Here is a 13,124-nt window from a genome sequence, read left to right on the forward strand (position 1 = left end):
AGGGATGCTCAACCTGCGGCCCTCCAGCTGTTGTAAAACTACAACTCCCACAATGCCCTTCTGTAGGCTCTCAGGGAATGATGGGAGTTGTAGTCTTACAACAGATGGCGGGCCGCAGGTTGAGCATCCCTGATGTAGAGAAAGTTGATACAAGGCACTTACTAATGTATTGCGATTGTCCATATTGCTTTTTTTACTGTCTGGATTCATTTTTCCATCACATTATACACAGCTCGTACCCAGGGGTCACGGCCACTGTTGCAGCGCTAGGATGGAGCTGCTGCACATGCGTGCCTATGCACACTGCCACAGTCCCGGACAACAGAGAGGCTGGTGCCTTTTCCCATAGTGTGCCACCGCTGCTGGATTGCAGGGTGGTCGTAACCATGGAAACGAGTAGTGTATAAGGTGATGGAAAAATAAATCAAACCAGCAATAGAGACAATATGGACAATGCCAATACATTAGTAAGTGCCTTGTATTAACTTTCTCTACATGATAAATGCCTTTGCTGAAGTGACAAAACCTACTGTAAATGGCGTCAAATGATTTTTCTAATACACATGCTCCATGCAAGGCTTTAGCACAGTGGAACGAGCGGGAGCTCAACACAGTACACTGCTCCTCTGCCTGTGCCCGCTCTGATAAAGCCGGGCATAGCACATCTATGCCAGGCTTTAAAAGGGCAGCGCTGGCACAGACAGAAGCCGCAATGTGCTATGGAGCTTCCTGCCTGTACAGTGTTCAGGGCGGCCACAGGGAAATCCACAGAAGTGTACAGAGAGCAAAGCTCTATAGGCACCTGAACTACAGGAGCCTATATGGAAAACAAGAAAAAAAGTTAACTATATTACTAAAAATAATTTTAGGGCGTTTACAGTAGATTTTAATAAACTTTATAAGTTTAGGTATACTTTAATGATATATTGGAATAAAGTATAACATGCAACTTGACAGAAGAGAACAACTTATGGACTAAGATTTACATGATTTCTAGTAACCAATACTTCGGCAGTGGATGACTTGTCATCCAATGTGACATCAAGTCCGGCCGATAAGTGACCACACTGTTTAATGGCGGTAGTGCTGTATGTGTCACTGGGTGACACAGTCACATGACCTCTTCATATGATGTCATATTTGATGACATCACTTGTAATCTTTAAATGTATCTTACCTTCGTGGATCTTCTGCTTTCAGATGGCGAGATAAAATAAAGGAGGACTTTTCACCCTCCTTTGTCAGACCCTGGATAGAGAGAAAATTAACATTTTTAGGTAAAACAGCCTCAGACCGCTCACTGATACTAATAATCATGGACCGCATTCACTCACAGTGCATTAATGTACCTCACTAAACAAAAGGGACGGCTGCACAAAAAGGCAGCATACCCCAGAGCCTGTGTGCTGTGTACGATGATCACTGACTTAATCCTTCTCCATTGAGAAAAAAATTGGCCACATTTACGATCACATTACTCCTTTTTTTGGGAGACATACCAACATTTTTTCCGTTTTCACTATAAATAAGTGCTGGTTAACGACCAATTTCTTTATTCCAAAAAAAGGAGCATAAGAACCGATGCAGTAGCTTCAGGCACAGGATAATAGGGTTGTCGCGATACCAAAATTGTGATTCGATTTTGATACCATAAAAAAGTATTGCAATACTCGATACCATGCGAAAAACACCAAAAAAGCTGCGTGCATTCCGCATTTTATGGAACATCCGGCCCATAATCGAACAGTCCGATCCTATTTTCTGGGGGGACAAGGTGACTAAAAAATGGCAAATAGAGCGGTTTTTATTTTTTTCTGTTACAGCATTCACCACATAGGAGATATTTTTTATATTTTAATAGTTCGCACTTTTTCGGGCGTGGCGATTTGTAATATGTTTATTTATTGTTTATATATTTTATATGTAAAATTGGGAAAGGGGGTAATTTAACCGCCTCCGGACCGCCTAACGCAGGATCGCGTTCCGGAGACGGCAGCCCTGCGCACAGTCACGCATATATGCGTCATCTCGCGAGACGCGAGATTTCCTGTGAACGCGCGCACACAGGCGCGCGCGTTCACAGGATCGGAAGGTAAGCGAGTGGATCTCCAGCCTGCCAGCGGCAATCGTTCGCTGGCAGGCTGGAGAGGTGATTTTTTTAACCCCTAACAGGTATATTAGACTCTGTTTTGATAACAGCGTCTAATATACCTGCTACCTGGTCCTCTGGTGGTCCCTTTTGTTTGGATCGACCACCAGAGGACACAGGCAGCTCAGTAATATGTAGCACCAAACACCACTACACTACACTACACCCCCCCCCTGTCACTTATTAACCCCTTATTCACCCCATATAGACTCCCTGATCACCCCCCTGTCATTGATCACCCCCCTGTAAGGCTTCATTCAGATGTCCGTATGTTTTTTACGGATCCAAGGATACATGGATCGGATCCGCAAAACACATACAGACATCTGAATGGAGCCTTACAGGGGGGTGATCACCCCATATAGACTCCCTGATCACCCCCCTGTCATTTTTCACCCCCCTGTCATTGATCACCCCCCTGTCATTGATGACCCCCCTGTAAGGCTGCATTCAGATGTCCGTATGTTTTTTACGGATCCACGGATACATGGATCGGATCCGCAAAACACATATGGACATCTGAATGGAGCCTTATAGGGGGGTGATCAATGACAGGGGGGTGATCACCCCATATAGACTCCCTGATCACCCCCCTGTCATTGATCACCCCCCTGTCAGGCTCCATTCAGACATTTTTTTGGCCCAAGTTAGCGGAAATTATATATTTTTTTTTCTTACAAAGTCTCATATTCCACTAACTTGTGTCAAAAAATAAAATCTCACATGAACTCACCATACCCCTCACGGAATCCAAATGCGTAAAAATGTTTAGACATTTATATTCCAGACTTCTTCTCACGCTTTAGGGCCCCTAGAATGCCAGGGCAGTATAAATACCCCACATGTGACCCCATTTCGGAAAGAAGACACCCCAAGGTATTCCGTGAGGGGCATATTGAGTCCATGAAAGATTGACATTTTTGTCCCAAATTAGCGGAAAGGGAGACTTTGTGAGAAAAAAAAATAAAAAAATCAATTTCCGCTAACTTGTGCCAAAAAAAATAAAATTCTATGAACTCGCCATGCCCCTCATTGAATACCTTGGGGTGTCTTCTTTCCAAAATGGGGTCACATGTGGGGTATTTATACTGCCCTGGCATTTTAGGGGCCCTAAAGCGTGAGAAGAAGTCTGGGATCCAAATGTCTAAAAATGCCCTCATAAAAGGAATGTGGGCCCCTTTGCGCATCTAGGCTGCAAAAAAGTGTCACACATCTGGTATCGCCGTACTCAGGAGAAGTTGGGCAATGTGTTTTGGGGTGTCATTTTACATATACCCATGCTGGGTGAGATAAATATCTTGGTCAAATGCCAACTTTGTATAAAAAAATGGGAAAAGTTGTCTTTTGCCGAGATATTTCTCTCACCCAGCATGAGTATATGTAAAAAGACACCCTAAAACACATTGCCCAACTTCTCCTGAATACGGCGATACCACATGTGTGACACTTTTTTTGCAGCCTAGGTGGGCAAAGGGGCCCACATTCCAAAGAGCACCTTTAGGATTTCACAGGTCATTTACCTACTTACCACACATTAGGGCCCCTAGAATGCCAGGGCAGTATAAACTACCCCACAAGTGACCCCATTTTGGAAAGAAGACACCCCAAGGTATTCCGTGAGGGGCATTAGGGAGTTCCTAGAATTTTTTATTTTTTGTCACAAGTTAGCGGAAAATTATGATTTTTTTAAAAAAATTTTTTTTCTTACAAAGTCTCATATTCCACTAACTTGCGACAAAAAATAAAAACTTCCATGAACTCACTATGCCCATCACGAAATACCTTGGGGTGTCTTCTTTCCAAAATGGGGTCACTTGTGGGGTAGTTATACTGCCCTGGCATTTTAGGGGCCCAAATGCGTGAGAAGTGGTTTGAAATCAAAATCTGTAAAAAATGGCCGGTGAAATCCGAAAGGTGCTCTTTGGAATGTGGGCCCCTTTGCCCACCTAGGCTGCAAAAAAGTGTCACACATGTGGTATCACCGTATTCAGGAGAAGTTGGGCAATGTGTTTTAGGGTGTCTTTTTACATATACTCATGCTGGGTGAGAGAAATATCTCGGCAAAAGACAACTTTTCCCATTTTTTTATACAAAGTTGGCATTTGACCAAGATATTTACCTCACCCAGCATGGGTATATGTAAAATGACACCCCAAAACACATTGCCCAACTTCTCCTGAGTACGGCGATACCAGATGTGTGACACTTTTGTGTACTCAGGAGAAGTTGGGCAATGTGTTTTAGGGTGTCTTTTTACATATACCCATGCAGGGTGAGAGAAATATCTTGGTCAAATGCCAACTTTGTATAAAAAAAAATGGGAAAAGTTGTCTTTTGCCAAGATATTTCTCTCACCCAGCATGGGTATATGTAAAATGACACCCCAAAACACATTGCCCAACTTTTCCTGAGTACGGCAATACCAGATGTGTGACACTTTTTTGCAGCCTAGGTGGGCAAAGGGGCCCACATTCTAAAGAGCACCTTTCGGATTTTACCGGCCATTTTTTACAGATTTTGATTTCAAACTACTTCGCACGCATTTGGGCCCCTAAAATGCCAGGGCAGTATAACTACCCCACAAGTGACCCCATTTTGGAAAGAAGACACCCCAAGGTATTTCGTGATGGGCATAGTGAGTTCATGGAAGTTTTTATTTTTTGTCACAAGTTAGTGGAATATGAGACTTTGTAAGAAAAATAAAAAAATATAAAAATCATCATTTTCCGCTAACTTGTGACAATAAATAAAAAGTTCTATGAACTCACTATGCCCATCAGCGAATACCTTAGGGTGTCTACTTTCCGAAATGGGGTCATTTGTGGGTTTTTCTACTGTCTGGGCATTGTAGAACCTCAGGAAACATGACAGGTGCTCAGAAAGTCAGAGCTGCTTCAAAAAGCAGAAATTCACATTTTTGTACCATAGTTTGTAAACGCTATAACTGTTACCCAAACCATTTTTTTTTTACCCAAACCATTTTTTTTTTTTATCAAAGACATGTAGAACAATAAATTTAGAGAAAAATTTATATATGGATGTCGTTTTTTTTGCGAAATTTTACAACTGAAAGTGAAAAATGTCATTTTTTTGCAAAAAAAAATCGTTAAATTTCGATTAATAACAAAAAAAGTAAAAATGTCAGCAGCAATGAAATACCACCAAATGAAAGCTCTATTAGTGAGAAGAAAAGGAGGTAAAATTCATTTGGGTGGTAAGTTGCATGACCGAGCAATAAACGGTCAAAGTAGTGTAGGTCAGAAGTGTAAAAAGTGGCCTGGTCATTAAGGGTGTTTAATATTTAGTTTTTTGTTTTTTGTTTTTTTACTTTATATTTAATAACTATTTCCCCCTTAGGGGCTAGAACCTGAGATCTTTTGATCCCTTGTCCTATTCCCCCTAATAGAGCTCTATCAGGGTGAATAGGACCTCACACTGTCCCTGCTGCCCTGTGCATAGTACACACAGCACCATGGAGATTACCATGGCAGCCAGGGCGCACAATGCCATCAATGACTTTAATACTGGGGTTGGGGAGGGGCACACTGCGCCACCAATGAAGATAAGTAACCTTTTAATACAAATACAGGAGGCGAGAGCCAGCGGTAGAATCACATAGCCGACACCCGACCTCTATGACAGGGCGCTGCGATCCGCGGCAGTTAACCCCTTATGGGTTAACTGCTGCAGATCGCAGCGCCCTGTCAGAGGCCGGGAGCGGCTATGTGATTCTACCGCCAGCACCCGTCGCCTATATTTGTATTAATGGGTTAGTTATCATCATTGGTGGTGCAGTGGCCACAGCCCCTCCCCTCCCCTCCTCCTCCCGTCTCTCTTCTTATTGGCAGCAGCGGCACAGGGTGGAGGGAGAGACAACTTCTCCCCGTGCTGCTGAGGGAACATGGTGCGCGCTGAGAGCAGCGCGCTCTATGTTCTCTGATACTAGGTTCAGATTATATTATCTGAATTGGAAGACAACTGGCAGTCAACTGCGGGGATGAAGCCGGGAGCTAATGAATATGAGAGCTCCCAAGCTTGTGCTCTGTATTGAGCAGACCCGGATCATGCCGGAGCTGCTCAACAGTCAAAACAAGTAAGTGACCCAGCGTTTTCATCAGAGTCTCTGTCTCCAGTATTAGTGCAGCTAAAGCTGTTGAGAGAGGCCCTTTAATACTGAAAGCAAACAACAGACCTGGTTACAACTCTAGAACCATGTGTAGAACCATTTCCTACCTGGACTGGCATGCCATCCTTCCATACCAATCCCTCACCATCGCTTTCCCATATGAGATGAACCTCCTGTCCTGACCATTCTTTGGGAATAACAATCTGGACTTTAAACCAGCAGGTCCACCACCTTCAAGAAAATTAGACATTATTGGTCACAGTAAGTTACTTTTCTGAAAGTAGTACATTTGGAAGCCATTTTGACTTTTAAAACAACCACAATGACGCCTGTTCCTCCCTTGTCGTGACTGTGTCAAAGTGAAAACATTCTGATGAATCCTGTTGACGGGTCCTCGGGGTTAGGGTGCTATCACCGTTTGATTTGTGGAGTCCACCTGCCATGTACTGGGTGGAGGCTCCTGGGGCATACATCAAACTTATCCAGAGGCCTCCACGTAGCTGACAGTGGCCAAGAGTTTCCTTTCAGGCTTGGTCAGGCTGGTAAACGTCGGTATACCTACACTACAGCAGATGACATCAATGTAGACTCAGATCCAGTATAAAACCACCGCAAAACAATGGGAACATCCTCGCCTGAAATGCGTTGACAGCCAAGAACATATAGATGTCTACTTCAAGTCACATGCAAGTCTATAAAAATCACAATGTGACTTCTACTATACGGCTGGTCGGCCCACAGCACAAACCTGTACACTTCCAGAATGATAGTGTGCCCTGACTTTAAATGCTTCTAGAATATTAGCGCTAGCCCTGCGATCATGTTATTATATTATAGCCAAAATCTTAGTATAGGTCATCAATATCTGATCGTGGGGGTCCACTCCCGGCACCCATACCATCAGCTTTTTGAAGTGGAGGCGGCGCTCGTATAAGCGATACTTCTTCTCCAAGATTACACTGTGCGTCGCCTCCGAAGTCTTGGCGGCACAGTGTTATTACAAGTGCGTATTCCATTCACTTGAATGAAACGATCACTAGCAATTACAGTACACCGCCACTGAAAGTGAGACAACGTGCAGTGTAATCTTGAGGAGGCAGCAGCACTCATACGAGCACTGCCTCCTCTCCAAGTAGCTGATCGGCGGGGGTACCGGGAGTTGGATCCCCACCGTTTAGATAGGTCATCAATATGTACAACCTGTCTGCACAACCTTGTTATTTTTAAGGTTTCATTTGTGTAGGTCAAAAGGGTGAAAATTAGTGCAGCAGCTAAAGGGTTAAATGACGTAGGTACGAGTCCTCAATATAAGGCCTCATGCAGACGAACGTATTTTGTTTCCGTGTCCGGTCCGTTTTTTTTTTTTTGCGGATAGGACGCAGACCTATTCATTTCAATGGTTCCGCATAAAATGCGGACAGCACACCGTGTGCTATCCACATCCGTATGTCCGTTCCGTAGCCCCGCAAAAAAATAATAACACGTCCCATTCTTGTCCGTTTTAGGCATTGATACAACGGATCCGCAAAAAAAAAAAACAGATGGCATACGGATGTCATCCGTTTTATTTTGCGGATCTGCAATTTGCGGACCGCAAAACACATACGGTCGTGTGCATGTAGCCTAAGGCTAGATACACACGAACGTTAGGGCTCCATGCCCGTGCTGCGATCCGCATCCGACGGTCCGCATCGCAAAAAAGTAGTGCATGCTCTACTTTTTTGCGGTGCAGAGGCACGGCCAGAAACAAAATGGAAGCACTCTGTAGTGCTTCCATGGGTTTCCGATCCGTGCCTCCATTCCGCATCTCCGTGATTGCGGACCCATTCAAGTGAATGGGTCCGCGATCCGTGATGCAGAATGCACACGACCGATGCCCGTGTATTGCAGACCCGCTGTATGCGGGCCGCAATACGGCCACGGGGGGCACACGGTCGTGTGCATGTAGCCCAAGCTTCAGGGTACGGTTTCCGGGTAGTGGCTGCTGGGCAGCTGAGACACGGGGGCAACAAAAGCCACACAGTGTTTTAAACGAATTAATAGATCATCGGTTAAACCCAATAAACTGTGTGCAGGATTTTATTACACTTACGTCGGGCCAAAGGTTTGTCCAACATGAGCCGTCTGAAAGTCCCGCTTCACAGCGTCGTGATAGGAGATCCTCTTCTCTGTCAGAAAGTAGGAGAGAGAATCCACTGGACACGTCGTGCCGTACAATCTGTACCACGTACACAATCCAAAATGATTGTAATAAGGGAGAGAATATAGGAATACATCACATCTGTACATACTGCTCTGTCTGTAACATGGCTGTGCCCATGGACCAAGACAAAAAGGACTACAATCCCACCGGCCCCAGACTACAAGAGTCCACATACAGTATATACTGTAAGTGAGGACTACGCCAGCCATGGCACCTGATAACGCACTGTAGAATGGGCTCTGTCACATGTGGAGGGAATATCATCCAGATTAAAGAAATACGAATGTTCTACCTTCACTGCGATTTACTGAAAAATAGATAAAATGTTAATATTTTGAAATGTTCTGCAGCAAATCTCAGTGAAGGTGAACCTCTCCCCTGTCCTGACCCCTATTATGGCAGTGACACTGTAGAATCCCGGCCTTAGAGCCGACACCCCTGGGGTCCTCCACATAAAAAATCCCAACCCCCTGTCTACTGTCCCACTGCCGCTCCATTCCAGAAGGAAGCAGCGTGGCTCCGTGATCACACTGTGGCTTGGACGGTACATGACGACCAAGACCAGAATAGGCCAGGAACGGAGTCGTGCTGGAGGCATGGACAGGTGGGTGAGGGACAAGGAGGACCCCGAGGTTGATGTGTCCAAGGCTGGACAACTCCTTTAAAAGGGTTGTGTCACCTCAGCAAATGGCATCATATAGAGAAAGTTACTACAAGCCACTTACTAATGTATTGTGAATATCCATATTGTCTCCTTTGCTGGCTGGATTCATTTTTCTATCACCTTATACACTGCTTATATCCATGGTTACGACCACCCTGCAATCCATCAGTGGTAGCCGTGTTTGTACACTACAGGAAAAAGCTCTGGCCTCTCTGGTTGGCAGGACTGTGGGAGCTTGCATAAGCCAGAGCTTTTTCCTATAGTGTGCAAGCACGACCACCAACGATGGATTGCAGGGTGGTCGTAACCATGGAAACAAGCAGTGTATAATGTGATGGGAAAATGAATCCAGCCAGCAAAGGAGGCAATATGGACAATCACAGCACATTAGGAAGTGCACCCGGACATATCCCCATTCTCACCCAGGCAGCCCCCCTAATATGAGCATCGTAGGATTTCATCCTTCGATGCTCTTCTCTGCCCTGCGCTTAATTACACAAGACAAAGGCTTTTTTAGGAGATCCGGTGACGTCCTGGGCTCTCCATAGGAACCGCTAGGCAGAGGCCTCCGCCTATCAGTGAGCCCGGTGATGTCACCGGAACAAATGGGTGGGCTATAGCGCTGCCCTAGCCTGTAAGGTAGTGTTAAAGCCCGCCCATCAGAGCCGGTGAGGTCACCAAATACACTGCTCGGCGGAAACCTCCGCCTAGCAGTGTAAAAACATAAAAAAGCCCTCCCCCTGCGCAATCCAGAGCATATCAGGGGGGTCGGGGTGAACCCGGACAACCCCTTAACTGCGACGCAACAGCTGCAAATAATTCAACACCTGGATTTATGGAGGCGGGTTACGAAGCGCAAGACGAGCGGGACTTTTCACATCCAAATCACTGCTCTAAAATAGTGACATTTCTGAGACTCGCCGTCATGCGATACGTGTAACCATCCGATTAGTACGGCTCATTCCCGAAAAGCAGAATCCCCTGCAGCCCTCAGACTTCTATTATGACGGAATGCCTCCTAAAGGCATTCCGTCATAGAATTGCGTTATGGTGCGTGGTAACGGAATCCATAACGCAATTCTGCTTTTACCATCAAACAAAGCGCGAACGAATTTCATAACATGAAACTCGCTCATCTCTACCAATGACAAACATGTGGTCATCATAGATGTAATATGGCGGCTACCACTGTCAGATAAAAAATCATGGGGGTGAATCTGTGCAGTGGAGATGAGACAGGCCAGCCACCAGGCATGCCCACCACTGATGACGTCATCAGCTGCCTCAGTGACGTCTGACAGCAGAGGCTCTGGGGAAGATAAGACAGGCCAGCCACCAGGCATGCCCACCACTGATGACGTCATCAGCCGCCTCAGTGACGTCTGGGGGGCACCGCTCACCTCCCCCGCAGGTTGCAGTCGGTGAAGTACAGCTCGGAGATAAACTTCTCCACCCTCTCCAGGGTCGCCCTCCTGTTCTTGAGCACCAGGCGGCGGGATGGCGGCTCCTCCATAGCTTCTGCACAGAGCACTGTGTACACCGGAAGAGGAAGAGCCGGCATGGCGCCCAGCTTATTATTATTACTGTGAGCTGTCACTGACGGGACCTCAGGGGAGCCCATACACTCTGGGCACTTCTGGGGTCGTTTTAGGATGTGCACAGAGTGTAGGGAGGACAACGGCTCCAGTCTGCTGCCCAGAATACCCTACAGGACAAGTACCTCATCACCTACATTCTCCAAAACCTTCAGACAACTAATACCCCACCGAAATGTCACCTCTGCTGCTTCTCCCCCACCAGCCATGACCAGCACCATCTATTCCATCCACCAACTGCCCCAAAACAATTGTAAGGCTTGTCATAGGGATCACTTGAATGGGTCCGCGATCCTTCCATTCTGCAAAAAGATAGAGCAAGTCCTATTTTTGTGCGGTGCGGAAGCACGGAACCCCAGAAAGCACTCCGTAGTGTTCTGTTCCGTTCTTCTGTTCCGCATCTCCAGATTTGCAGACCCATTTAAATGAATGGGTCCACATTCGTCATGTGGAATGGCCACGGAACGATGCCCATATATTGCGGATCCGCAAATGTGGTCCGCAGTACGGCAACGGGCATCACACGTTCGTGTGAACAAGCCCTTACGTTGGGTTCACATTACGTTTTTTTCCCATCTGTTTAACGTATACAAAAAAACGTGTACATTAAACGGATGCCTCAGACTGATGCCATACAGGGGCATCTGTGCTCCATAGAGTTCCAGTGCAAGGAAAAAAGTATACTGTCATTACGGATGCAGCGATACCAAATATGTCTAGTTTTTATTTTTACGTTTTACACAATAAAAACATTTTTAGAAAACAAAATCATGTTTTTGTGTTGTCATTTTCTTAGAGCCATATTTTTTAATTTTTCTGGCTATAGTCTTGTGTGAGGGCTTGTTTTTTGAAGGACGAGGTGATGTTTTTATTGCTACCATTTTGGGGTACTTACGACTTTTTGATTGATTGATTGATATTATGTTTTTTTGTGAGGTGACTAAAAAAAACAGTTTTGGCATAATATATTTTTTTTTTTACACAGTTCACCTCATGGGGTAGATCATGTGATATTTTTGTAGAGCCAATTGTTTCGGACGCGGCGATACCAAATATGTCTATTTTTTATTTATAAATTTTTTTACATTTTACACAATAAGAGCATTTTTAGAAAAATAAATCATGTTTTTGTGTTGCAGTTTTCATAGAGCCATATTTTTTTTTCTGGCTATGGTCTGTAAGGGCTAATTTTTTTGCGGGATGAGGTGTCGTTTTTATTGCTACCATTTTGGGGTACATACAACTTTTTTATTGATTAACATTATGTTTTTTGGGAGGTGAGCTCACAAAAAAAAAATCGGTTTTGGCGCAATGTTTATTTTTTATTTATTTATTTTTTGCGGTGTTCACCTGATGGGGTAAATCATATGATATTATTATAGAGGCAGTTATTTTTTTACATTTTTTAAGTAATAGATTTGGGGGGGATTTTTAATTTTTTTTTATGTGAAACTATTTTTTTTTTCAAAACACTTTATTTTTGAAATTTTTTTATTTTACACTTTGTGTCCCCCAGAGGTCTTGTATGACCTTATAGGGGACACAAAGTGTAAAATAAAAATAAATAAAGTGTTTTTAAAAAAAAAAAAAATTGTTTCACATTAAAAAAAAAAAGAAATTCCCCCCAAATTTATTACTTAAAAAATGTAAAAAAATAACTGCCTCTATAATAATATCATATGATTTAACTTCATTATTTTATTTTTTGTAACTATTGATTTCTCCTGTAACTGGGGCTGACGTAGTAGCCCCTGTTACAAGGGAAATACACCCCCTCCCCCCAGAGAGGCTGTACAGCATAATACAGCGCTGTACAGCCTCAGTGCAGGGCTGATCGAGGTTTTTGGAAGACCCGACAGCTCCTGCATCACATGACCACCGGGCAGGAGCGTAGCTAAAGGCTCATGGGCCCTGGTGCAAGAATTCATCTTGGGCCCCCCCTTCCGTCAGTGCTTGGGAGCACATAGACTTCCCTCGGGGCAAGGGAGCACATAGACTTCCTGCTGCCTGAGACAAAAATTTAAACCAACCAAATTCTTGACCTAACCTCTTTCCTCCAGCCAGAGGACTAACTTGAAGATTATCGGCCCCAGTGCAAAACACTGGTGTCTTCTTATGCGGCACAAGGGTCTTTGGGCCCCCTCGCGACTGCTACATCTGCACCCCCTATAGCTACGCCCCTGCCACTGGGCCGGGACAGGAAGCGCTGTGTATACAGCGATCCAGAAGGCAGGGACACCCAGGAACGGTCCTTCTCCCTGGGGTACCCTGCTGTCACTGACAGCGGGCCCCCCGCTCTGCAGCTGCGATCTCTGAAAGGACGTTCCACAACGTCGATTCAGAGATAAACGACCACCCTAAGGACGTTTATAGTCAATGGGCGGTCG

The 13,124-nt window shown here is 44.9% G+C and overlaps 1 protein-coding gene across 1 annotated transcript in view; it reads right to left on the reverse strand.

Moving 5' to 3' along the window:
- Window positions 1-10,675, reverse strand: part of MAN2C1 (mannosidase alpha class 2C member 1) — a 72,014-nt gene extending 61,339 nt beyond the window's left edge. The window contains exons 1-4 of the mRNA XM_040413804.1: window positions 10,543-10,675; window positions 8,368-8,493; window positions 6,383-6,506; window positions 1,178-1,248 (exon numbers count right to left, since the gene is read on the reverse strand). Of these exons, the coding sequence (XP_040269738.1) occupies window positions 1,178-1,248; window positions 6,383-6,506; window positions 8,368-8,493; window positions 10,543-10,655 (434 nt within the window). The 5' untranslated portion in view covers window positions 10,656-10,675. The remainder of the gene's footprint in view (window positions 1-1,177; window positions 1,249-6,382; window positions 6,507-8,367; window positions 8,494-10,542) is intronic.
- Window positions 10,676-13,124: the final 2,449 nt, after the last annotated feature.

This window comes from Bufo bufo, chromosome 1, assembly GCF_905171765.1.
Source record: "Bufo bufo chromosome 1, aBufBuf1.1, whole genome shotgun sequence".
NCBI classification, from domain to species: domain Eukaryota; kingdom Metazoa; phylum Chordata; class Amphibia; order Anura; family Bufonidae; genus Bufo; species Bufo bufo.